At 41.8% G+C, this 25,424-nt stretch overlaps 1 protein-coding gene across 1 annotated transcript; it reads left to right on the top strand.

The window, feature by feature from the left end:
- Window positions 1-1,101: 1,101 nt before the first annotated feature.
- Window positions 1,102-22,274, top strand: slc6a5 (solute carrier family 6 member 5). Its single transcript, XM_086294404.1, has 16 exons — window positions 1,102-1,285; window positions 2,308-2,781; window positions 4,488-4,638; window positions 5,125-5,256; window positions 5,424-5,597; window positions 7,043-7,193; window positions 8,086-8,218; window positions 9,169-9,303; window positions 9,408-9,511; window positions 10,399-10,523; window positions 10,665-10,777; window positions 16,759-16,890; window positions 17,179-17,278; window positions 18,483-18,583; window positions 19,587-19,754; window positions 20,928-22,274. The coding sequence occupies exons 1-16, from the start codon at window positions 1,283-1,285 to the stop codon at window positions 21,081-21,083; spliced, it is 2,352 nt and encodes a 783-aa protein (XP_086150530.1). The 5' UTR covers window positions 1,102-1,282; the 3' UTR covers window positions 21,084-22,274.
- Window positions 22,275-25,424: the final 3,150 nt, after the last annotated feature.

Here is a 25,424-nt window from a genome sequence, read left to right as displayed (position 1 = left end):
GTTCACTGGGATTGACCTGACTTGACTTCACTCTTGTGAGCAAACTTATGTCCACGTTGCCGGAAAGGATCAAGAGGAGCCAGTTTGGCTTGTTTCCGACACAGTTTACCACCCGTCCCGTGGCCTTTGTTTTCATTTAAGCTCATAATTAACGCTCCATTCTTAAATCATCAGTTCACCAGTGGGGTTTTAGTTTGGGGGTAAAACACAACTCACGGGACACGTGTACAGCGAGATTCGGAGAATACGCAATGCAGTGTTTTAGACTGTACAGTATGCCCCCCTCCGCCTCTTTGGGGTGTCACTGCTTCCAGTGCAGGCTCCAGTGGTTGGCTCCGGCTCCCCTTAAAACACGTGACTTTAACTTTAAAAAAAAAAAAACCAGAAATCTTCTTGCGTAAGACTTTAACAAATGAGTAGCTTTGTCAAGACCTCGCCCACTTTTTTTTCTCTGTATTTGATCAGTTTCCTATTGGTGACGCACGAAGGAACGTATAGAGCCCAGAGCTTTGTGCGTAAAACCCGCCAAGTGGAAAAACTATTTATAGTTCAGGCCATTTTTAGCACATGGTGTATTCCACCCATACAACTTCTGAAAATGTGTGTGTGTGTGTCTAATTGTAATTGTTGAATGTGAATTTATGAGAATAACTATAAAGAACTCCCTCATCTTTGATTGTCAGCTTAAGGCACAGTCTTAGTTTCTTTTCTGTAAAATAAAGTATTTGATGTTGCTACGCTAATTGGAACTACTGGCTTATCCTGGCTCAGCACAATGCAAACATTACTTAGGCCTCGGTGCGCTCCAGTCTATTCAAATTCCCCCCAATAATTACCCAAACCTGGAAATCTTTATCCAGACAAGCCACGTGAGATCAAGTGGGACGCTCCCCTGCATGCGTGTAAACATCCCACACTTCCTTAGAGACAAGTGTATTAATCAGGTTTTGGAAGGCTCTGTCCGGCGCTCACGCATTCAACGTGCGTAACCAGACAATTCACGCACGCACACACGCGCCCCCGTCGTCTTGTTCTCCTGTTGTCCCTTTAAAAATCCGAATCCAAGGCCAATGATTTATCAAACTCCTATTATCAAGAAAATGTCACAGGAAGGGCACCTTGCTCTGCACTGACGCAAACCCCACTCTTTCCCACGGAGCTATAGAAAAGCTTTGCAGTTGGTACTTTGCGGAGCTACAACCAGTCCGCTTCTAGTCGTCTCCTCATCGGGTTTTTTTTCCTTTACAGCTGTTTCCAGCCTGCTGGCAGAGCTCTGCAAAAAATGGTAAGTGTTCCAAACTAATTCGTGTAACTATTCTCCTGCAGTTTCATCTATCTATCCTCTGTCATCTGAGTGTATTCTCTTCTGTTTTTATGCTAATCTGGCACTTTTCTTGCAGGGGGGCACTGTTTAACGCTTTCAGGCGCTCGAGCTGTCCGTGGTGCTGAAATGCAGCTGTGGTTTCACACTGAAAAACTTTAACCGCCTTTTCTCTTCTGTGTCACCTAACCTTTTTATTTCTTTATTTCCGTTTTTAGAGAAAGATTTCAATGGGAAAGTTAACATTTGGTTGATCATGTCTATTTTTGTAACCTTTTTTTTCCTCAATTTACTCGCTTTCTACAGACTTAAACGGAAGCCAGGTAGTTAGTCCCCCGCTAAAAACACAACTAAGAAAACAACAAACCGGTCAGTAATTTTTCTTTTCTTTTAAGGATTTATTCCTGTTGCCCCCCCCCCCCCCCCCCCCAAGTTACATTTCAGGGGAGTCATTTGTAATTCCACGCCCGTGGTCTGCTCACCGCTGGTAACGCCGGCGATCTTGCATGCCTGCGGGGAGAGCGAAGCCACCGAGAGACCCGCAGCAGCTTGTCTATTGCCCATAAAAATCAGTGGATGTGTGTGGCTGAATGACATGAGGGGGGAAATGGGGCGTAAAATTAAAGAATCTTGCACAAAGCGAGAACCGGAGAAGCAAAAGCAACCCCCTCCCTCCAACAAGCACAAGAAGCACTTTCTCCACACACACACACACACACACACACACACACACACACACACACACACACACACACACACACACACACACACACACACACCCGGCAGACATTGAGCTGAAACTATGGAGCGACCAGAGCCACAGCATACAACAGAAAAGGGAAAGAGCGTAATTTTTATTATGATTTTTTGTTTGTTTGTTTGTTTTTAGTCCCAGAGCAGCGATGGCCTGCAAACGCCTGCTGGTTTCATGGTTTCTGCCCTGCTTTTTCCTTTTATCTCGCTGATCTGTCGCTCCCATATTCCAGGATCTGTCTGACCACAGAGACATGGCCAAACAACCGGCCAGCGCTCCCACCGGCTACATCCCTGCGCAGCAGTCCGACGGAGCCGCGGGACTTACAGGAAACAAACCGGACAACACGGCAGCGTGCCCGCCGTCCACTCCTCGCCATCACCCGGCGCCTCAGCCGCCGCCTCCTTGTAACGAGCGCAACACTTTTTGTCCCGCGGAAAATAAACCGGGGGAACCGGACAGCAATAAAGAATACGGGACGTTTAAAAACACCCCGCCGGCCGTCCCCGGATCCGTTGCCGTTAATTCGGCCTTGAGGAAGGATTCCATCGGTTCGGCCCGCGGGGGGTCCGCCCAGTACGGCGACCCGCTCCGGGCCACCGCTGAGCAGAACAACACCGCAGGCAACTGGACGTCTATGAGCCAGACCACCATCATACTGGGAACAGATGGGAACACGTCTGTTCAGCCTGGAACCGTGGCGGGGGTAAGTCAGCTAAATGAACCGTTACCTTAACGGAGGGCGGCCGCTGTGGAGGCAGGTGCGGTGCGGATGTGTTTCCGCTCGTGGCTGATCGGAGAGCTGACTGGATTAACCTGCTGCCTCCAAACAGGGGGACAGTGCCACGCAGACCTTTAGTAATATCTCTGCTGTGAATAACAATCTGTGGAACTCTAAAAAAATGTGGTAGCTACCCCAGGCATTGATTTGTGACGGACGTGTTAAGCTGTTCATTTGTAGCCCCAGAACTTCTGAGCTGAATCAGAGGATTCTTTAAAAGTGGATCTTAAGAGGGAACCGTCATTGTGAGGACAGACCGTGGGTTCGTTGTCGGGATGCTTAAACAGTATTGTCTGATACATAGTTCGTGGTCTTTATTTAGTTATTTTTCTTTCATGCACCGGTTCGGGAAAGCCTGTATTGGGAGTGAGAGTGGTTCATTCAGCGTATGCAAAGATTGTAAGCGCGCGGAACGCCCACAGGTGTAACAGACTATGGTGAACCTCTTCGCAGTGATACCGGGTTGAATCACGCATGTGTTGTAATTTGGGTGGACCCTGAGCTATTTGCTGTCCTTGATTTGCGCAGCGTCTGTTCTGATGCTCTGCAGCAGTCTGCGGTGTCTGATCAAAACTTTAAAAACCGCTTATGTCAGCTAAACATGAGGAAAACAAAGCGCGCACACTGGGCTGTTTTGTTTATTCACGATTAGATCGCCCCTTTAGACATAAACCTATGGCTGTTTCCGGTGTTTTTTATTTTTCTTATTATTTTAGTTACAATTCTAAACTTGATTTGTGCTTGGTGGTGATAACATGGTTAATGAAAAAAAGAGAACTGAATCATACTCTCGCGGTATTCTCGGTGTTCCCTGCCCACACTTGGTATGGCCCAAAAGCCCAGGTGTTATCCGGCTGATAGACAGCGCTGTATTACAGGAGACTGCGGATTGTTTCCAATCCCCAGGAGGGCATCCCCCACCACCCCTACCATTTCACACGCTCACACTTACAGAAGCAGACACACAGACACATTCCCATGCAGCGCAATGTTTGTGAATCGGAATCTATATATTCAACACAGTCTATTTCCTGAATCTGATAAATGAGGTTCTGCTGTGTAAAAAAAAAAAAAAAAGTTCTCCTGAATCGATCCTCAGGAAATGTTTTTAATCTCCGCATGAAATTCCACGAAGATTTCCAGCGGTTTGGTGGAGGTAACGGCCCTTAAGCGTAGCAGAGGATGAGACGAGTTACGTGTGTAAGCTTTGAGAGCCGCTATGGAATTCTGATTGTCGTGTGTAAAACGGAACAAAATTAAAACATAACGAACACAGTGAACAAAATGTAGATGGCCCAAAAAAAAGTGTTTTGGATCGGATTCGTCAACATTTTGTAAATAAAAATGTTCCAGATTTTCAGTCAGCATGATGAATGTGGAAAAAACGCGCTTTGATCAGTGAGCATGTAATATTATTGTCTGTAAAGGACAATTCCCACCAGAATGATGAGTTACTCTTTTTAATTATGTATTTATAATTTGTTTTTAAACTAGAGAATGCTTTTTGTTGATGGGAGATGAGTTAGCCTGAGTGCTTCTTCTTGTGGTTACACTTAGCTTTAAAAAAAAAAAAAAAAGATTATTATTACTTTTTCAAAACATTTTAGAGACTCAGTGTTTTCCCCCCTCAGGTTAACGAAGATGATGACGAAGGGGGAGATGAGAATAAGGCCAGAGGAAACTGGTCTAATAAACTGGATTTTATTCTGTCCATGGTTGGCTATGCAGTGGGACTGGGAAACGTGTGGAGGTTTCCTTATCTTGCCTTCCAAAACGGGGGAGGTAAGACTTTATGTGTGTGTGTGTGTGTGTGTGTGTGTTTTAAATAATAAAATAAAAATTTCAGTCAAGGCCGGAATTAGCCCCATTCATTCCTTTATCCTGTTAGGCCTGTAAGCATGCGAATGCTAAGAGAACTATGTTGAAAATGAATTAAAAAAATAGGTTATAGTGCTGGGATTTCCTCTGGTGGTGCGCAGATATAATGTGCTTACATCGCAAGCAAAATCGACTCTCATTATTTTAACTGGCATTCTTGTCCTTGTTATAACTGCTTTATATAGGAGTTATTATCAAATAATATCCTTAAATGTTGCAGAAGTCATTAAAAGCTGCCGTATGTTTTTCCCCATATGCCGAATGTTTTTTTTTTAGAAGCAGCCAAGTACACACTTCACGTTTGATGATTTTCACTTTATTCCATAGTTAGGTTCAGACTTTGGTGCTTCTGAAACTCCGCTCTGTAGCCTGGTCTTTAATTCCCCGCAGGAGCTTTTTTGATCCCCTACCTGACCATGCTGGGCATCGCTGGGATCCCAATCTTTTTGTTGGAGGTTTCCCTCGGCCAGTTTGCAAGCCAAGGGCCAGTGTCAGTGTGGAAATGCATCCCCGCTCTGCAAGGTAAACTGGCCCATCTCCTCATCTTTAAGAAATATAATTTTAAAAAAAGAAATAAAAAAGAAATAAACATATAAAACCCAAATAAAAAATAAATACATTTTATAATCACGAGTTCTCCACTTTCCTTAAGAGTAATTTATCTATTTCGTCTCATTTATTTATTTTAGGTTGCGGGATTGCCATGTTGATAATATCTGTCTTGATAGCCATATACTATAATATTATAATGTGCTGGACACTGTACTACCTGTTCGCTTCGTTGAAGGGCTCACTGCCATGGGCTAACTGTAGGAATGAGTGGAACACGGTGGAATGTAAGGACAAAGACATGCTGCTGTTAGGTAAGACACACACCTTCACACACACATACACACACACACACACACACTAGAAAAGCACCCCACTCTCCACAATACGCAATGCGTCATGCCTCCCTCAGCTAAGGTGTCCTGCAGTATAATGAATACTGACCTGTGATCTCTGCGGCGTTTCACTCTGAAAAATACTTAAACTTAAGAGCACCCAGTTTGTTTTCTATATGATCCGGTTGGATTGTTAGAGACCAGTAAAGTAGGGGATGAAGGCCCCAGGGAGATAAAATCCCACCTGAAACACGCTATATTTATATCTTCGATTATTCTTTTGTGTGATTCTGTCAGATTAAAGCATTGCTTCATGTTTTAAAGCTGCAGCATGGGGCAGAAGCAGCCTGTTAGTGGTCTGACACTGAATTAAACTGTGGATAAAATTATGTTTTAGCAAAGAAAACATAAAAGCGGAGAATCGAAGGCGTCTTGGCGTCGATTTGCATCGAATAAAAGTCGAAAGAGGCTTCACTTTGTGTAATATTTGCCTTTAGCGATTCTGTGAATTCAGCACAAAAACTGCTTGCTTGACAAATTTACTGTACAGGCTGAGCTGCTGCAGTGCTGCAGTGAGCCCGAGACTGACCCCTGCTGGATGAAACGGGAAGGCCTATTCGGGTCTGCATGTCTGCGTCTTTTGAATGATGAAGCAGACAAGAGGGAGCAAAAACGTGAACTATGTAGCCTGACGTATGTTAATGTGTTTACATATATGATTTTATCGTGTGGGTGAGCGAGGTCTGAACAGGTTTGCAATGCAATGCACAAGCTCTGCAAAAATAATCTGTTATATGCATACTTTAATGTTTCCCTTTTATGCCAAAGAGATGTGGATATATTAAAATATGTATATGGAGTAATATTACACTACAATGTAATTTTTAAAGCTATATTTGTGGCCTAGGGTCATAAAGGATTCATGTCATGTCATCGCATGTTGTCCACTGAGTGCCCCCCTCCAAAAAACGAACAAACAACAACAACAACAACAACAACAAAAAACAACAACGAGTTGCACAAGTGTGCAAAGCGCAATTAAAAAAACGTCCTGAATCATTAAGGCCCAGTTAATATAAGCTTGAAATGACTGAAAATAGAGTCATATAAAAAGCTTAAACCTACTTCTGTCTACCTTGTTTGCATGAAAAAAATAAATAAATAGTGAGAACAGGGCTCAGAAACATTTATTTAATCATATTCAGCAGTGCAGGATTTTAACAAATACAAGTGGAAGAAGTTTCCAGTGAGGCTACACTACACTGTACATTGTATCCATCTGGCCTTTTCCTCCCACTTCTTACTCACATCCATCTCTTCACCCCAATTCAGAGTGTGTACCTGAGCGGGCAGTAAGTTGTGTCCCACAGCAGCTCTCTGCCAGCCTCTCCAAGCTGACGTGTATTGATTTCTGATTGGAACAGACTCATGCATCCTGCGGGACAGAAACATCACGTCCATCAAGAACTCCACTTTCTGCACGTTGGCAAACACAGCGGGAAACCTGACAAAGCTGCTAAACATGAGTATGGATGGAAACAAGACATATGTCAGCCCCAGCGAGGAATACTTCAAGTGAGTGAATCCTCTGGCCAAAATAAAATGTTGTTTTCAATTCCTGAAAAAAAGATCTATACACTTTTAGCCAGATTTAAAAAAAAATAAATACATTTATGACTGGATGAAAGACAGAATCTGATATTTTTTTAAAACCATTCTCTGCAGTTCTCAAGCCATCAAAAAAGTGATCATTTTGCTTCAGTAAAAAGTTCATGGACACTTAGATAAGGTTTATTCCTAATAATTCTAGTTTTATATCTTCTTGTTTTATATTTTGCATTTCCTTTTAATGTGACAACACACAAGTACATGTCCAGATAGTTGCCTGAAGCCACAAATTAATCTTTTAATTTCATACCCCACAAAATCACCCACATAGGAGATATTCACGTAAAACACTGCAAAAATAATCTCAAAAATGTACAAAAAAGTACAGCACAATAATAATAAAAAAAAGTCCTGCAGCATTTTATGAAAACATGTTTATGTACACTTTAACAACAATATAAAGACAGAAAAAGCAGAAGGAAAGAAATCAAGTCCGGAGTGGGGTAATCGTACTGTTTTCCATATACAAGGAAAAAACTGTACAGAGACTTTGTAGTTCTCTCTTATTGCACTCATTCAGCTTAATATCTTTAAACACAACGAGGCTATCCTCGCAATATATAATTAATGATGATTTATGGAGATTTGTGTCAAAAGTTGGGCAAAAAAAACCAACTTACATAAATCTTACATCTCTGGCAGACCCTCTGACATGTTTGGGACTCTGTAATAAATGACTCGGCAAAATGAAAAAACAAACAAACAAACAAACAAAAACAAAAAGTGTCAGCATGAACTTTTGATCTGCATTGTTTTTTGTTTTTTAGACTTAACCTTTCTGTTTGAATAACACCTGCAGGTACAATGTGCTGCACATTTCCAAAGGGATTGAATATCCAGGAGACATCCGCTGGCCTCTGGCCGGCTGTCTCTTCTTGGCCTGGCTCATTGTCTACGCCTCTTTAGCCAAAGGAATCAAGTCATCGGGAAAGGTAACAAACTAAAAACAAAACTAAAACCTGCCTTCCGATGTCTTTCTGCTTGAAGTTTGAAGCTCAGAAGACATGCTGCTATTAGTTTTCCTTTGATTGCGTTCCCTTTAATGATAATATCGCCACCTAGTGATGAAGTATGTGACACACAACCTTTTATGAGGAAAAAATGTCATTTCCAAAAATGTAAAAATAACGCAGATCTGAGTTTATTTCCAAGAAAAATTTCATATGCAAATACCCAGAGTCTAGAGAAACGCAAAACAAGTGCATTATATTGTGTTTAATAAATTATCTACTTCACAGCGATTCTTTTAAACTCCGTGTTTGAGTTTTTTTCTCTCGTAAGAAATACTTAAATGTTACTTAAAATAACTGAAAGCTATTTTCTTAGTTTAAAGAAAGCAAAAGAAGGAAAAAATAAATACATAAATATATAATTTATAAATATATAAAATGCTGTTCAAGCCCAGGTGAATGTTAGAGCTGCTTTAAAAAGACAGTCTTATGGTCTCAGACCAAAACAACACCCAGAAACTGAATAAAGTTGCGATTGTTGTATTGTGGTGCCCTCTGGTGGACATAGAGATGAGCTGCAGCACACATAAGCCTGTCACTGTGGAGTGGAGCTTCAGGCCTGTGTCAGAGGTTTTTCTGTAATAATTGTAAACTTGGGATTTTTTTAGTGTACAAATTCCTGTTTGCACCACAATCTGGATCAAAAGTGATCCTAATATAATCCTAATATATATGTTAATAATAGTGTTTTTTTTTGATGAGAAACAGCTAACTCTTGAAAAACTAAATGTTTAAAAGTCCACACACAAAGAGAGGGATATAAATGATCTTACAAAGTTTACTGACTTTGACCGTTTTATGAAAAAAACTGTTTTATCTTTGCATGTGTGTGTGTGTGCTGATGTTGCTCATTTCTTTTCTTTTCTCATTAGGTGGTGTATTTCACCGCCACGTTCCCTTACGTGGTGCTCGTCATCCTCCTGATCAGAGGAGTGACCCTCCCCGGTGCGGCTGACGGCATCCTCTACTTTATCACACCAAAATGGGAGAAACTAAATGATGCAAAGGTAACCAGAATTTCCTCACTGAATTCTACAAACACTAAAGTACAGACAGAAAAGAGGCCTTCCAGTTCTTGCCCTTCTCCTGCAGCTGCTCCTCTCTCCCTCAGGTGTGGAAAGACGCTGCCACTCAGATCTTCTTCTCCCTGTCGGCTGCTTGGGGCGGCCTCATCACGCTGTCTTCTTACAATAAGTTCCACAATAACTGCTACAGGTAAACACATAAAAGGTAAACTATGCTTCTGGCAGACAAATTCCACCTGTCACCACAGATGCATGACGCTATGTCTGAATGTGTCTGAATGTCTGGTAGGATGAAATGTCAGTAATAAATGTGACTTTTTGCAGCAAGCTGTTTCTTTCATTTTCTCTCAATTTGTTCTTCCTGTGCTTTGTTTTATCGCTAAAGTAATCCACAGCATTTGAAGAAAAAAAATGCAAAAGCCTAAATGTGTGAAACTTTTTTGATTCACAAGAAATATATATATATATATATATATATATATATTTACTCCATGCAGTCACAATATCTGCACATTAACTGAATATACACATGGTTCATTACTATAAATGAAAGCTTAGTAGTATTATCCACTATTATATATTTGCCAATTGTGTTTTTTAAATGTTGTACACAAGACAGGGCTCTAAGTATGAGAGCATCAGAGACATTATCAGAGGGATGTGACACTCAGATCGATGAAATGTTTGAGAATTCAGTTGCCGTAAAGATGGTGAAAGAAGTTTGACTTCTTATGAAAAGCTTTTCAAATCATTACTCTGTGGCAAAGTTGGCAAACATTAATAAACAAAAAATCCAATTTGACTCAATGGTAATGAGATTTTTATGTTCCAGTGATCATTTTAATTCAAATGAATTTAGGCAATGCTTCAAAATAACCGCCCAAATAAGTGCCAAGAGACGTTGCAAGATGGCTTCCTCATCCCGAGACCTGGTTCTAGAAGGACTTTGGCACCACTGGACAGTTTTCATATTCATATTTCTATGTTTTAAATACTTAAAAACTCTTGAAGTCACAACAAATATATTTGCTCACTTCACGTTTCTCCTTTCTCTTCTTGTTTTCCTTTTCATTGCAGGGACACTATCATAGTGACATGCACAAACAGCGCCACCAGTATATTTGCTGGGTTTGTCATCTTCTCTGTCATTGGTTTTATGGCACATGAGTTAAAGGTGCCAATAGAGAAGGTGGCTGATGAAGGTAAGCTCCCAAACTGGCCGGCAGTAGCATGAGATCAGCACCGCTTTTATCTGCACTTGAGACAGTGTCTATGTATTCCTATTGAAATACCATACATGTAGTATATATGTTTGTCTGTGTGTGTGTGTGTGTGTGTGTTAGGTCCAGGTATAGCTTTCGTGGTGTATCCAGAGGCTCTGACCAGACTTCCCCTGTCTCCTTTCTGGGCAATCATCTTTTTCCTTATGCTCCTGACCCTTGGCCTGGATACTATGGTAACCTTTACATCCTCTTAATACTAATGAAAAAAAAAATCAAGTTCCAAGTTTAAATATGAGCTATGGCATTTGGAAGTTATAGCTGGAAACAGGCAAACAATTTGCCCATAAAATGACTTTTAAGTAACTCTATTTGAACTTACATGTTAAAGAACATGAAACATCACTTTTAGTCTTTGCTCTACTGCTGGAGTAAAATCCTGCACAAGCTCTCCATCTGCTAAAGATGATGTCAGTCTTCTTACCCGAATCTGAGCAAGACATGCAAACAAGAAAAGAGTTTCCTTTTTTTTTTTAGCCAGTTGGTGGCAGAAGAGCTCCACACTACCTATGAAACCAATCATCACCCTCTTGTCCACCACAGTGTTTGCGTAGAGGATGAGATGATCTTGTTCTTGTGCTTGAGAGAAACATCTCTCACCTCATCTCTCAGTGTGTTCGTCTTTGATTGTCTTCCTCGCCCTGTTTCCTCACATCTTAGTGCGTCCCAACTGAGATGGAGGCAAGAAGGAGAAATGAGGAGAAAAGGCTTGAGGGCAACACGTATTTAAGAAAAAGTGACACTCTCACTTCTGAGCAAGATTACAAGAATGTTAAAATATTCGTTTTTTTTTTAATTACAAGCACAAACGAGGAGCACAAAGTTTGATTTTCTTTATTAACGAATATAACTTATAAATACAAAAGGAATATTTAGTAGTCTCTTTCTGCCAAAGCTTGTATAGTCCAGTTGTGTGTCACTTAAAACATAAAATGAAAAAATGAGCTGATAATGGCTAAAAAGCTCTGTGAAGTGCAGAGTTGGGGATAATTGTAAACATTTTCAAGCAATAATTAATATAAAAAATATGAATAAAAAGCGCAGTGAGGGGAGGTTGTTTCGTTCAAGGGTCAAGATTAGGGAAACCAATCTCGACCTTGATGCCAGTGTTCATTTTTAATGTGTAATGTGTTTGTAAACGAGGTGTCGTGAGACGTTGGTCTGTCAGGTAAATGATCTGTTTCTGCTGTGGTAGGTATTCAGGCCCACTTTGTTTTAATTTTGCTGAAGATCTCAAAGTTTGTGACAGTCAGAAACACGAGTCTCTTGACTTTTGTTTGCTCCGAGGTTAACATTTGGGTTTGGTAGCTGATGTATAAACACTGCACACTGCACACATTGACCCAATTAACATAATTACAAATGCACAGCACCCGCTGTGACTGATTTCACCTGAAGTGCCTGAGCTCTCCAGGTACTTGAACAGAGGGGAGTCTGTGTGATTGGAGTGAGTGAAACTAGGTTGACCTTAAAGTCTTGGAGCAACATCAGGAAGTAAAAACAACAATCAAATGTGATATGTGAACACAGTGCTTTACACTGTGGGTGATAAGAATTCATTTTGTTAACCATTCCATCACAGAAATGATGGAAAGATCAATCGTAATATTAATAAAACCACTCCAGCTGCAGTTTGAGCATATGGAGTGTGGAGAATACCAACAATAACTGCACAGATTTAAGATATAATTCATTTTCAGGAAGCTATTCTACACTAAAAATGTTTATGTCCAAAATTCTCAGTGGATAATGTAAAACATTACATTTAATGGAAGCTGACCAAATAATACTGAATTGATTAGTATACTTTCAGTTCATACCAAGCTTATTTTCCTTAATGATTAATTAAGCGTGTAAATAAACCATTGTTTTTATATTTTTCATTTGCATTTTACTCAAAATGCAGTACATCAGTTTTGGGCCCCTTTTCCCTTCAGGACTGCTTTAATTTTTCATGAATTCAACAAGTTGCTGGAAACATTTCTCAGAGATTTTAACATGACAGCTTCATTCAGCGTCAGCATCACTAGGTTTGAACTTCCGCAGGTTGTTTTGAACAGTTGTTGCCACATGATTGGATGGTTAGATTTTTGTGTCAAAAAGCAATAGCTTACAAAGTGGCCTGTGCCTTTACATTTTAAAAAGGAATTACAGTAAACAAAAAACCTATAAGGTTTTCATTTTAAACTATATATCTGTCTATGATATTGATCTATTGTAACATTTACTTACTTTAGATATCATTTACAATTTGTATTTGGAAATTGTTTTAATTCTTCTAATGTCAAAACAATAATTCCACTAGCAGATCCATAAATGTAAAAGTGAAAGACAAGTATACTGAAAAACTTCAAACGGACTATATTATTGCTCCATGTCAGCACTATGTTTTCCTAAAAGAACCCAAAACGGTTTCATTTGGACCCACTAGCCATGATATCGGTTACTGCGCTGAGTTATGCCTCACGCAGCTTCAGCGAACAAACACTTTTCGTCTTCGGGATGTTTTTAAAGTCCAGAGCACCTCCCGCCATGATCCTGGGTAAACAGTTCCTGATAAAACACAAACTCCTTCAAGTGCATTGTGATGCTCCTGAGCTGAGCAGAGGAGCAGAGGGCACAGTGGTGCATTAAGACACAAGTAAACAGTAACAGTAAATGATGATGTTACTTTGCCTTGGCAGCAGCAGCACAGAGGAGAGTGCTGCTGCTGTGGTTTTGTCGTGGAACGCAGCTCAGCAGTAATAGGCTTGGGATGTTGACGGGAAATTAGTTTTGGGAGCTCAGGAGGAAAAGGAAGAAGTGGGGAAGTGACAGATAGCTTGATGGCAGCGCCATTTCTACAATAAACTTATGCATACGCACACACTATACAACCCTCGCTCAATTTTCATGTTTATGTATTCATCCGCTGCTGTCCTCTGGGTTCCGAGTCCCTTTTACCATCATGTTACATTTGCAATTCTCTAGACAGGCTCATCCTATCAAAGTCTATCCATTGTAAACTAAATCCTTCATACTTATTTGTTTTCAGAAGTTCTTCTGCTCAGGGTTAGAATAATGTTCAGAATCAGAATCAGAATCAGAATCAGAATGGGTTTATTGCCAGATGTTGAGGTTTACAACATTAGGAAATTGCTGCGGTGCTTCAGTGCAGACAATAAGAATTAAAGTGCTATGTAGAAAGAAAGATATGTGCATGAGATATACATGAGATATATACATGAGAATAAGAATTATGAGTGCTACGTAGAAAGATATATACATGAGTGCAGGTGGTGATCAGTGCCAGACATGAAATGATGCAGTGACACAGCGTAGGGTCATGTGTTAGTGGCGGGGACAATCATGTGGTTATTGTTCATGTGTCCCACAGCAGAGGGGAAGAAACTGTTCTTGTGGCGAGAGGTTCTGGTGCGAATGGACCGGAGCCTCCTGCCTGAGGGGAGCAGGTCAAACAGACTGTGTCCAGGGTGAGAAGGGTCAGCTGAGATCCGGGCTGCACGCCGCAGAGTCCTGGAGGTGTACAGGTCCTGCAGAGATGGGAGTCTGCAGCCAATCACCTTCTCAGCAGAGCGCACAACACGCTGCAGTCTCTGTTTGTCCCTGATAGTGGCTCCAGCGTACCACACGGTGATGGAGGAGGTGAGGATGGACTCGATGATTGCAGTGTAGAATTGCATCATCGTCCGTGTTGGCAGGTTGAATTTCTTCAGCTGCCTCAGGAAGTACATCCTCTGCTGGGCTTTCTTGATGACGGAGGTGATGGTGGGCTCCCACTTCAGGTCCTGGGTGATAGTGGTACCCAGGAAGCGGAATGAGTCCACAGAGGTGATGGGGGTGTCAGTCAGGATGATGGGGGGGAGTGGGGCTGTGTGCTTCCTGAAGTCCACAATAATCTCCACTGTCTTCTGGGCATTCAGCACCAGGTTGTTGTGGCTGCACCAAGACACCAGACGTTCAACCTCCCTCCTGTAGGCAGACTCATCCCCGTCAGAGATGAGCCCAATGACGGTGGTGTCATCTGCGAACTTGATTAGCTTGACAGACTGGTGGGTGGAGGTGCAGCAGTTGGTGTACAGGGAGAAGAGCAGAGGAGAAAGAACACAGCCCTGAGGGGAGCCGGTGCTGATGGTCCGGGAGTCCGAGACATTCTTTCCCAGCCTCACGTGCTGCTTCCTGTCCGTCAGGAAGTCAGTGATCCACCGGCAGATGGGATCAGGCACATTCATCTGGGAAAGCTTGCCTCGGAGATGGTCTGGAAGGATGGTGTTGAAGGCAGAGCTGAAGTCCACAAACAGGATCCTGGCGTAGGTTCCTGGGGAGTCCAGATGCTGCAGGATGAAGTGTAGGGCCATGTTGATGGCGTCGTCTACAGACCTGTTGGCTCTATATGCAAACTGCAGGGGGTCCAGGAGGGGGGCCGTGAGGGTCTTGAGATGGGAGAGAACTAGGCGCTCAAATGACTTCATGACCACAGATGTCAGAGCCACGGGTCTGTAGTCATTTAGTCCAGTGATCCTAGGTTTCTTGGGGACAGGGATTATGGTAGAGGACTTGAAGCAGGCAGGCACATGACATGCCTGCAGTGAGGAGTTGAAGATGCCAGAAAACACTGGGGCCAGCTCGTTTGCACAGTGTCTGAGGGTGGCAGGAGACACACCGTCTGGGCCGGGAGCTTTCCGAGCATTCAGACTCCTAAACTGCTTCCTCACATCTGCTTCATGAATATGAAGAGTTGTGGTCGGAGGAGGTGGTGTGAAATCCTCTTTTGTGTGGGGTGAGGGGGCGGGTGTTGCAGGTAAACAGTTTGAAGGTGGTGATGGCTCTATGGAGGGGGGAGAGGTGGGGGAATGAGTGTCCAAAGTGCCTCTATTGTTGGGGTCGTTGGAGGTGTGAAGGCTGCCTGATGGCTCGTCAAAACGGCAGTAGAAGTCGTTGAGGGTGTTGGCTAAGAGCAAGTCATCAGTGGAGTGGGGGGTTTTAGGCTTGTAGTTTGTAATATTCCTAAAACCTTTCCACACAGAGGCCGAGTCATTCTCTGAGATCTGCTGCTGCATCTTCTCAGAGTGCTGATGTTTGGCAATGTCCACTTCCTTAGTGAACCTGTACTTGGCCTCTCTGTAGCAGTCCCTGTCTCCGCTTCTGAACGCCTTACTCTTTTCCAGCCACAGCTTTTTGAGTTTAGGAGTAAACCAGGGTTTGTCATTGTTATAACTCACCCTGGTGCGTGATGGCACAATGCTGTCCTCACAGAAGTGGATATAGGAGGTGACAGTGTCCGTAAACTCGTCCAAGCTGTTAGAAGCAGCCTTCATTGTGTCCCAGTCTGTGGTCTCCAAACACGTGCGAAGCTCCTCCACAGCCTCGTTGCTCCACAGTTTTTTGGTCCTCACGACAGGTTTGGAGAGCTTCAGCCTCTGTCTGTACGCGGGGATTAGGTGGATCATGACGTGGTCAGAAAGTCCGAGTGAAGCGCGCGGCACCGCGCGATAGGCCCCGCTGATCGTGCTGTAGCAGTGGTCCAATGTCCTCTCCTCTCTGGTCGGGCATTTAATATACTGTTTGTATTTCGGAAGCTCATGGCTCAGATTGGCTTTGTTAAAGTCCCCAAGAGCAATGATGAGAGAGTCCGGGTATGTCCGCTCCGTGTGGAGAATCTGATCTGCGAGTGCGCACTGAGCTGCTTGCGCATCCGCGTCTGGCGGGATGTAAACAGCGGCCAGGATGAATGAAGCAAGTTCAGAAGTTCTTCTGCTCAGGGTTAGAATAATGTTCTTTATTTGTTTGCGAAATAAATGAAATTATGTGTTTATTGGATGAACCGAAGACAAATGCTGGATGCTAAAGTTATGACAGCAGCGGCCGCTTGGATTCAGATGAGGTAAACTTGCTGACTTGAGGCTTTTTATTTAGAGGAATTGCTGCTACGCCCTGGCCTGGGTGGACAATTGTTAGTGATTCTGTAGTGGAGCCAAGCAGGATTACTGTAAGCTGTTGCCAAAAGTATTAATATTAAATAGGAATCATAAAGAGTTGGCGATTGTTTTCAGCAAATGCAATGTTTGAACAACGTGTTTATTAAACATCTGCCATGGTTAAACACATTTCCTCCCTAGTTCTCTTTAATATTCCCCCCTTCTCATCTCCATCCCAGTTTGCCACCATCGAGACCATAGTCACCTCTGTGTCAGATGAGTACCCCAAATACCTGAGGAAACACAAGCCGATCTTCACCCTGGTCTGCTGCGTCTCTTTCTTCATCCTGGGATTTCCCATGATCACAGAGGTATGTGCTCTGCTGCACTCTGGGTTCACAGTGGATACTTGAGCATTCTCCTTGCACCCTCTGACTCTGACTTTGAATACAATGCCAATTTTTCTGCATGTCAAGCAAAGTTCTGGCCTTCAGATGTCAGGTGCAATGATTGGAACAGTAGGCTGAGTCTTATGAAAAGGAAGTTGTGACCGTGGACAAATCCAAGTGTCGGGTGACAGGAGGGATGACATTGCAGGATGAAGGCTGAATAGATTTTGTAATATTTTCTGTGTGTGTGTGTGTGTGTGTTTGTTACAGAGTGGGATGTACATGCTCCAGTTGGTGGACACGTTTGCGGCCTCCTATTCTTTGGTCATCATTGCTATCTTTGAGCTGGTGGGGATTTCGTACCTCTATGGTAAGTACACGAGCTGCCATGAAAGCTCACTTTAAGGCCACTCTAGGTTCAGCATGTGAAGTCACAGCTGTGATTTTTTCTTTCCACAGACAGTACCTTTAATCTGCATTCTGTTTAATGGTCAATAGGGGGCGACTGCTCTGGTTGCAAATGTAGACAGATAAGATCATAAGGACAGATTAAATTTGATCTAGTGAATACTTCTCTGATGATTTCATGGCCTTTTGGGCAAACTTACGGTTGCCAAGTTGTTATTTTATAAGTCTGTTGTTTTTTCAGTCAAACCAATAGGTGACATACCTATACCCACTTTTTTTTCATTTGTATTTCTTACATAAAAAGCCAGTGCCAGTTTGATTGTGTGTTCAGAGAGGCATATGCATATAATAGAATAATAAATGCAAGAATACCTTTCTCTTCTGAAAATCTAGATATCTGATATTGTGTGTGTAATTTCTTTGCTTTGACTTTGCTTCTGTGACACATTTCCACAGACAGCAGGGCCAAACTGTATAATCAGCCGAGAGACCCTAAAATATTACTGTCAGTGCAGGGTGCAGCAGAGAATGTTGGTGGTTTTTGAGGCATTTCTATTCCTGAACTTAAAATCCTTTGTCATAGTAAAACAGATAAAATCAAAATATCTTCAGGCTGTAGCAGTTTTAACAAGAAAAAAAAAATCAAACTGAAAAGAACAGCATAGTTAAAATAACGGGTTTCTGCATCTCAATTATGCGTATCTGCAAAAGGGGACAATCGTCCAAAGCTCCTTCGTGCTGGAAACGAATTCTCACTTGTTAATCCTGCGGTGACCACTAGGAGTCTCTGTTGTAATGCACAAGTCTCTGTCACACACACAGGCAGAGAGCTCAGGTGTGTATCAGAAGGCTGTTACCAAGAAGCAAAGCTCGCCTCCAGTTTGTCATCAGTGCAGGTGACATATTGAAATGATTGTGTGACTCTGCCACTTCATGTCACTCACAGTTATCCGTCAATAAAGGCAGAGGAATGAAGCCATCTGCTCACTCACTTTTTCCAGGGACCACAGAAACGCATTCACATGTGCTCATAAGGACAGATTGAATTTACCGATCCTTTTTTTTAAAGGGACGTTATCAAACCCAGGTCACACTCCATGCCTTCTCTCTGGAAACCACCCATTTCTCTTCTTTTATTTCTTCTCTTTTTTCTTCTTCCTTTGCAGGCCTACAGAGGTTTTGTGAGGACATTGAAATGATGATTGGTTTCCAGCCAAACCGATTCTGGAGACTGTGCTGGGCCTTTGTGACTCCAACCATTCTGACGGTATGTTTGTTTTTGCTCATCTCATTCCCTGGTATGCGCATACACGCACACTCACTCACACACACACACACGCTCACACACACACACACACACGCACACAGACACTCGTACACATGGGCACATATGAACATGTGCAGCCCAAAATGCCTCTATTTTCACTGTCTTCTTTCAAGTTCATTGATTTGCAATCATAAAGGAACAGAGGAGAAATTGCTCCTGTACTCAGAAATCGAAAAATTATTTCCTCCTTCACATTCCTGTCATGTCACAGGTTCTCACGTTGATTGTCATTTCAAAACTGAAGCTGCCAAATTCCAAATGTGTCAGCGTTTGATCTGCACTGAACATGTACATGATCAGTAGAGAGTATACACATATCTCCAAAGAAACCTGTCTCTGTAAAGCTGAGAGTCTTTACGTAGAATTCTGTGTAGTCGAAGTTCACTACAAAGGCACGTAAGAGCTGGACACTGGCCAGCATTAATGTTAGTAGTCGTAATGGAAACTACTGTGCCTCCAAAGCAGAGGTGACGATGACAAATGGAGCAGCAGTCGAGGCGGCTGGCCATCTTGCTGCTCTCTCTCTCTCTCTCTCTCGAGATCACATTTCCTCCGGGAGCTCATTGATGCACAGCCTCCGGCTAACCTAGTTCTGTCTGCCATCTTTTCTCTGTTTGTATTCCTTTTGGTCTTATTCTAATCCTTTCAAACCAAATTCACTTTTTTATACTTTTTCCACCCCCCCGACCCACTCCTGCCTTTCCTGTTTTTGTACTCTCTGCATATAATACAACTAAAGATCTAATTTTCTCATTGATATAGAACAGCAGACAAAGTTTTAGCCTTGGACCCTGAGGTCAGTGCAGTTAAGCTACTACACAGTCCATACCAGTCAGTGCTGACAATCACTGCACAGTTGAGCAGCATCAGGTAACAGCAGTTGAAATACCGTGCTGTGACATTTCATCTAACAAATGTTTCTCGGATTTCCGGGCGTGTGCAGGGCATCCTGGGGCTGAGTCTCTACCAGTGGAAGGTGATGACATATGAGGACTACACCTACCCCACCTGGTCCATGGTTATGGGCTGGCTCATGGTCATCTGCTCTGTAATCTGGATCCCCATCATGTTCGTCATTAAGATGCACCTGGCCCCCGGCACCATCATCGAGGTAATAATTGTGATAAAACTGTCACGTAATGTTTTGGGTTTGTCTGCTACGCACACACTGTCCCACATGCATCTTTGTCTCTTTCTCTTTCTCTTTCTCTCTCACGCACACACACACACACACACACACACACACACACACACACAGGCGCGCGCACTGTCGAGGAAATCAATAGTCTCATCCTTCGCTCATTAGCAGAGAGAGGAAGGCTGCAGGCTGAGTATTAATTTGAACATTTTTTCTGGGAGTCTTGTGGGTCTCTTTAAAATGCTTTGATTAATGGATGATGATGATGACGAACGGGCCTTTCTGGTCTAACATCTTTGTGCGCTCTGTATCTGACAGCAGCCTCTATCACACACCTCTAACGCTACATTTGATTTGCTTTGCTTTTCTTGATCATAATTAACGCGTAATCATCACAGTGTCAAATCCTTTTTCACCTCGAAATTCTGCACACAATGCCCCATAGTGACAAAGTCAAAAAGTTTGCTTGAAATTTTTGCAAATTTATTAAAAATCAAACAAAATGAAGCACATACACAAATCTTCACAGCCTTTGCCATGACACTCAAAATTGAGCTCGGGTCCTTCCTGTTTCCACCGCTGATCTTTCAGATGTTTCTACAACTTAACTGAAGTCCAGCTGTGGTAATTCAGTTGATTGGACATGATTTGGAAAGGTACACACCTGTCCACATGTAGTTCTTGGTCCCATCTCATTAACTGAGGCGAAGGCTCATTTTCCAAAATAATAGTGAACCCCAACACGCAGCCAAGATAACAAAAGATTGGCTTCAGGACCACTCTATGAATGTCTTTGAATGAACACCTCTTGAGAGATCAGAAAATGGCTGTGCACCGATGCTCCCCCATCCAACCAGGTTCTGCAAAGAAGAAGAACAAAAAATATGTGTGCAAAGCTTTTAGAATCATACTCAGAAAAATTTGAGGCTGTACTTCCTGCCAAAGGTGCATCAACAAAGTATTGAGCAAAGGCTGTGAATATTTATGGACATGTTAAATGTGCAAGAAGTAGCTTTATCAATGTGTTAAAAGTCAGGGCAAAAGCCAAAAAAAATGTAATTTAACAAGAGGCCAGCATTTGTTAAAGAGAGCAGTTCATGTATTATCGCTACCTGTAAGTGCTCTGTGTTTCCTGTTGTCATGCAGCGCCTGAAGCTGGTCTGCTCCCCTCAGCCTGACTGGGGTCCTTTCCTGATGAAGCACCGTGGAGAACGCTACCAGAACATGATCGACCCACTGGGAACCAGCTCCCTGGGCCTCAAGCTGCCCCCCAAGGACTTCCAGCTTGGTTCTTACCAGTAGCAGCCATCCTGACAGCACCACATCCACCACTTCCAAGCCCTGTAGGAGGCACTGGTGGGTGGTGGGAATCGTCTCCATCCCCACGTCTTCTCCCTTCTCTCTCTCTCCTGCTCTGTACTTAAGCCTTCTTTGCTTCTTGTCTTCTTTGCTTTATCGTGGATGTGGAAACAAGCTCCTTCTCTTCTTCCTTTATGTCTGCATCATGTCCTTTCTTCTCTCAGGGAGGAGTAGCTGCCCAAGTGGAGTCTACTCTTCCACTGCTGCTTTGTACACTCTTAATGGGCTACCATTGCCTCCCACACATGACCGCTGATTACTCCAGAACCCTTCCCAGGGATCTTTATTCCAAGAGAAAAATTGTGTCATAAAATGACACAGCTCAGACTGCACTTGCAATATTAGACTCACCCTAGTTGCTCCCTATGGAGTTGTGTGTATTTCTCTGTGTGTGCGCGCGTGAGTTTAAGTGTATGTGCGTGCCATCAAATTCGTGTGTACAGATAATGAATCATCTTGGTGCAAGCAGACACAGGAAAACAAAAAGAAAATTGAGCGACAGAGAAAAAAACCCCCCAAAAACAAAAAACGGCACAACGAGCTCAGTGGGGATCTTTGTTTGGTTCCATCTGTGTACAAAATTCCATCGGCAATACAAATAATATCAACTGCCTGGAAAGAAAAAAAAAACCACAATTTGCTCTGTTATCACATTTTGTTCCTATCCAGCAGTATATATGTATATTCATATGGGCTTCCACTCAGTCGCTATTGCTTTGTCAAAAATAGATTATAAGATCTGCAATTTGTGCCTCTTACATCCCGGTAGAGTAGCGAATGCATCCTGATTACTACTTTCCGTAGATACACTTTGGCCTCAGATGACTCTACAGTATGGTACAAACTTGGGTTTATTTTTCATTCTGAACCCGAGGGACCATTTGTGATACCCTCTCTCTTTGTCTATTTATTAAGTTGTATTCCTGCTGTATTGTCCTAGAATTTAAAGTAGCACATTCCTAACGTAGGAGTAGTCTAGCCTTCCTCTAGAAGGTGATAACGTGGCCATTTAACCTTCTAAGGTCTGAAAACCTAGTAGTCGCTATTTGTGCATATATTTTAGACGTGTATTTGTGAAAGTGCTAAGCCAGCTGACGAAACCTTCTTTCCAATATACATCGCATCAGTAGAGTAACAGTGTAATATATATATATATATATATATATATATATATATATATATATATATATATATATATATAAAAATATATATATATATACATATATATATATATATATATATATATATATATATATATATATATATATATATATATATATATAGCAGTGATAGAGGTAGCAAGACAGGGACTCGCATTTGTGTGTCTGCGTGTGTGTGGGAGGGGCAGTAATGCCTCTCTGAACCCTAGTTGTGGAATATTTTGTACAAAAAAAAGACTTTCTTCAAGTAGTAAGCGTGTGTTGTTGTCCTGTCCTCAAAAAATTAGGAACTGCTGCTATATGTGAGCAGATGAAGATTAGAAAATGGCCTCCTTCTATCCTGGAAGTGTACTTTGTCTCTTGTTGTTTGTGGTAGAGCTCTTGAGACCTCTTTGTCATTTCAGACGTATGCCTCGCTTCTACGTGTGTCCTCATGAAAACAGGGTCTCAGGTATACTCGATCCCTTCAGACTACTCTGGTAGCTGTGGGAACAGTAGCAGCCAGTGCACAGAAAACAGCAGAGCCACCCCAGTGCTTAATTATAATGGGAACGGTGTGGAAGTGTGTTGCAAAAGGTCAGATAATCTCAATGCAGCACTGCTTTGGTTTTGCTTGCTGTTGCTTCGGTGCAATGAATATAAAAGATACACAAGTGATTTAGCCTGTTTTGACCAACCCTGTGCACTGCTAAAGGAGGGTCATTATGAGTCAAATTAATTAAAAAGAAAGTCACATTTCAAAACTGGAACTTTAGTAATTAGCTCTTGAAACAGTTTTGTTGATCATCAATGCACTGATTAGTTTCATTCGAAAAGGCAGAAAATTCTGAGCTCTCACCAACTTCTACTCACACTGTGATCCTGTAGAATTAGCCATAATGCTGTAATTTAGCACATATTTCCCTTTAACTCATCCTGTTAAGATATCCTCAGCACAAATGAGCCACTGTTTCTGGGGGCGTAAAAGTCATCTCCTTATGTAACGCCACAGCAACTTGAAGAACAGTTCAGTAAAGCTCAGCAGGTAGACAGACAGGCTTTGCACCCTCTTGAAATGTCACATGTGTGGCAGCCAACTTTTACTTTGTGGGCTGCCAACCAATTACCTTCAAAGTAACACCATGTATCCACTCGAAAGCAATTAGTACTTTCCACAATTTGACCAGTTGGATATGCATTTTCATGCTGACAAAATTCCTAATTGGCTTTACTATGCTTTTAACACTGCAGGTGATGAATTGTGGAATGGCGTAAGCGTTCTTAATGGAGGCTGCAGGTATAGATTCTATAACAGTAGACAAGAGTTTAAATGTCTCCTTAACTATTTCTCTAAGCCATGTATTTTCAAGAACTTGACATGTACATAGCACAGATTGTGATCAAAGAGGTTTTATGGTTTGAAAACAAAACGCGATCAATCGATGAGCACAAATACCCTGATGTTAAATAGTGTGCTTGCTAGGCAGTGTTGCTTTGGGTAATATGTAGTGCATTTAGCTCTATTTGTTCCAATGTGATAATAATGTATGTCTGTGTATGCTTGTATGTGTGTGTTTGTCTATATATTAGTTCACATGAACTTCCACTTACCTGTCAATCAGATGTTTGCATGGTCAGTCTTACAGTAGATTGCTGAAACAGGCAGAGGAGATTTACAGGATGTTTGATGCACCTAGTTCTCATTTCTGATGATGTGGGGATCTTGGAGAACAAATTATTAACTCGAGCTGGGTAAAGCAGACTATGAACACTAATCTGCTCCAAAAAAACCATTGAACTCTATGGCTTTCATGCAAATTAGAGCAGGGCTGGCCAAATGAGCAGGTTGGCATTTTAAATCATGTTGGATGTAGTAGACCGTTTGCGTATTGCTATAAGACTTGAATGATTAAAGCCTTTTTTGCCCTGAGAGAGATTTTAATGCTTTCACTCGGGGCCTTGTTCTGTGCCCTGTTATGTTCAATTTCTATAGAGATTCTCTGCCTTTATTTTTCAGAAAAAAACAAACAAAACTAAATTAGGGTTTAGTTGAAACCACATGGAGCCATATAATGTAATGAAGAGCTTGCATGTGCAGTTTGTGTTGCTGTAACTTGATGTCCATGTATAATAATCTTTGTCCTTTTCCTCCCGATAGTATAATACAGTGCATGTTTACTTTAGGTAACTTTATGTTCTACATAAAGAAACAGAAGGTTGCTGTTGTCCTTTTACATAGGTGAAAGAATCAAAACAACAACAACAGCAACCAAAAAGAACTGCTAATTTGCTTAGCCTGCAAGTCAACTTTGGGCAGTATAAGTAACCAAAGAAAGAGCAATTTATATAAGGGTTGTAGTGAAAACAGAAAGCAATCTTTAAAAGAAAAAAGGAATGTGTCATCTGCGTATAGGAGGTCGAGATACTGCCATTCATATAACATGTAGTGTTCTTTGATGTTTGCCAATATGTTACAAAACATCTTCAGGTAACCATTGGCCTTATAGATGTCCTCTTATGGTAGAATATTATATGTATTTCAGAAATAACATCACACAATAGCTGTCTGTCTCATATGGTACCAGTATTCCTATTGTTACGTCTGTTGTGTCTTTTTGGCACTTTATTGTGTGACCTATGAATGCATAGGTTAAATTTCTAATTACTTGAGTAATGTCATATATTTCTGTGTGTTCTATGCGAGGTACTGCTGCCTATGGATATAGATATGTGCCTCCAAAAGCCCATGACATCAATTTAATTTTAAAATTAAGAGTAGATATACACTATAACAATTATGTTTTAAAATGTGTGTGATGTGTGTAAACCCCCCAAAACAAAACAAAACAAAAAAAACAAGAAAGAAAATATATATAATATATGTGAAATGCATTTATTTATTTTCAACTTCATCAATCTTTGAGGCTCTACCTCAGATTTTGTATTTATGTATAGAAATGCTATTGGATTATAGTATCTTTGCCAATTATAATATATCGCTATTATATCATGAAATATATACCCTATGAATCAATAAATAAATGTTATTGTTTTCCTTGTTGTCACTGGCTTCTTTTCAGACAGCACACATGCTGAGCTTGCAGAGCTATGAACAATAACAAAACGGAAATTTGGCTGAGACAAT

This window comes from Aulonocara sp. 'chitande type north' Nkhata Bay, linkage group LG1 (assembly GCF_057382095.1).
Source record: "Aulonocara sp. 'chitande type north' Nkhata Bay isolate Kocher_YH1m ecotype deep benthic linkage group LG1, A_spYH_male_GT1.1, whole genome shotgun sequence".
Classification (NCBI taxonomy): domain Eukaryota; kingdom Metazoa; phylum Chordata; class Actinopteri; order Cichliformes; family Cichlidae; genus Aulonocara; species Aulonocara sp. 'chitande type north' Nkhata Bay.
The sequence above is the reverse complement of the archived record's forward strand: the minus strand, read 5'-3'. Positions and strand labels throughout refer to the sequence as shown.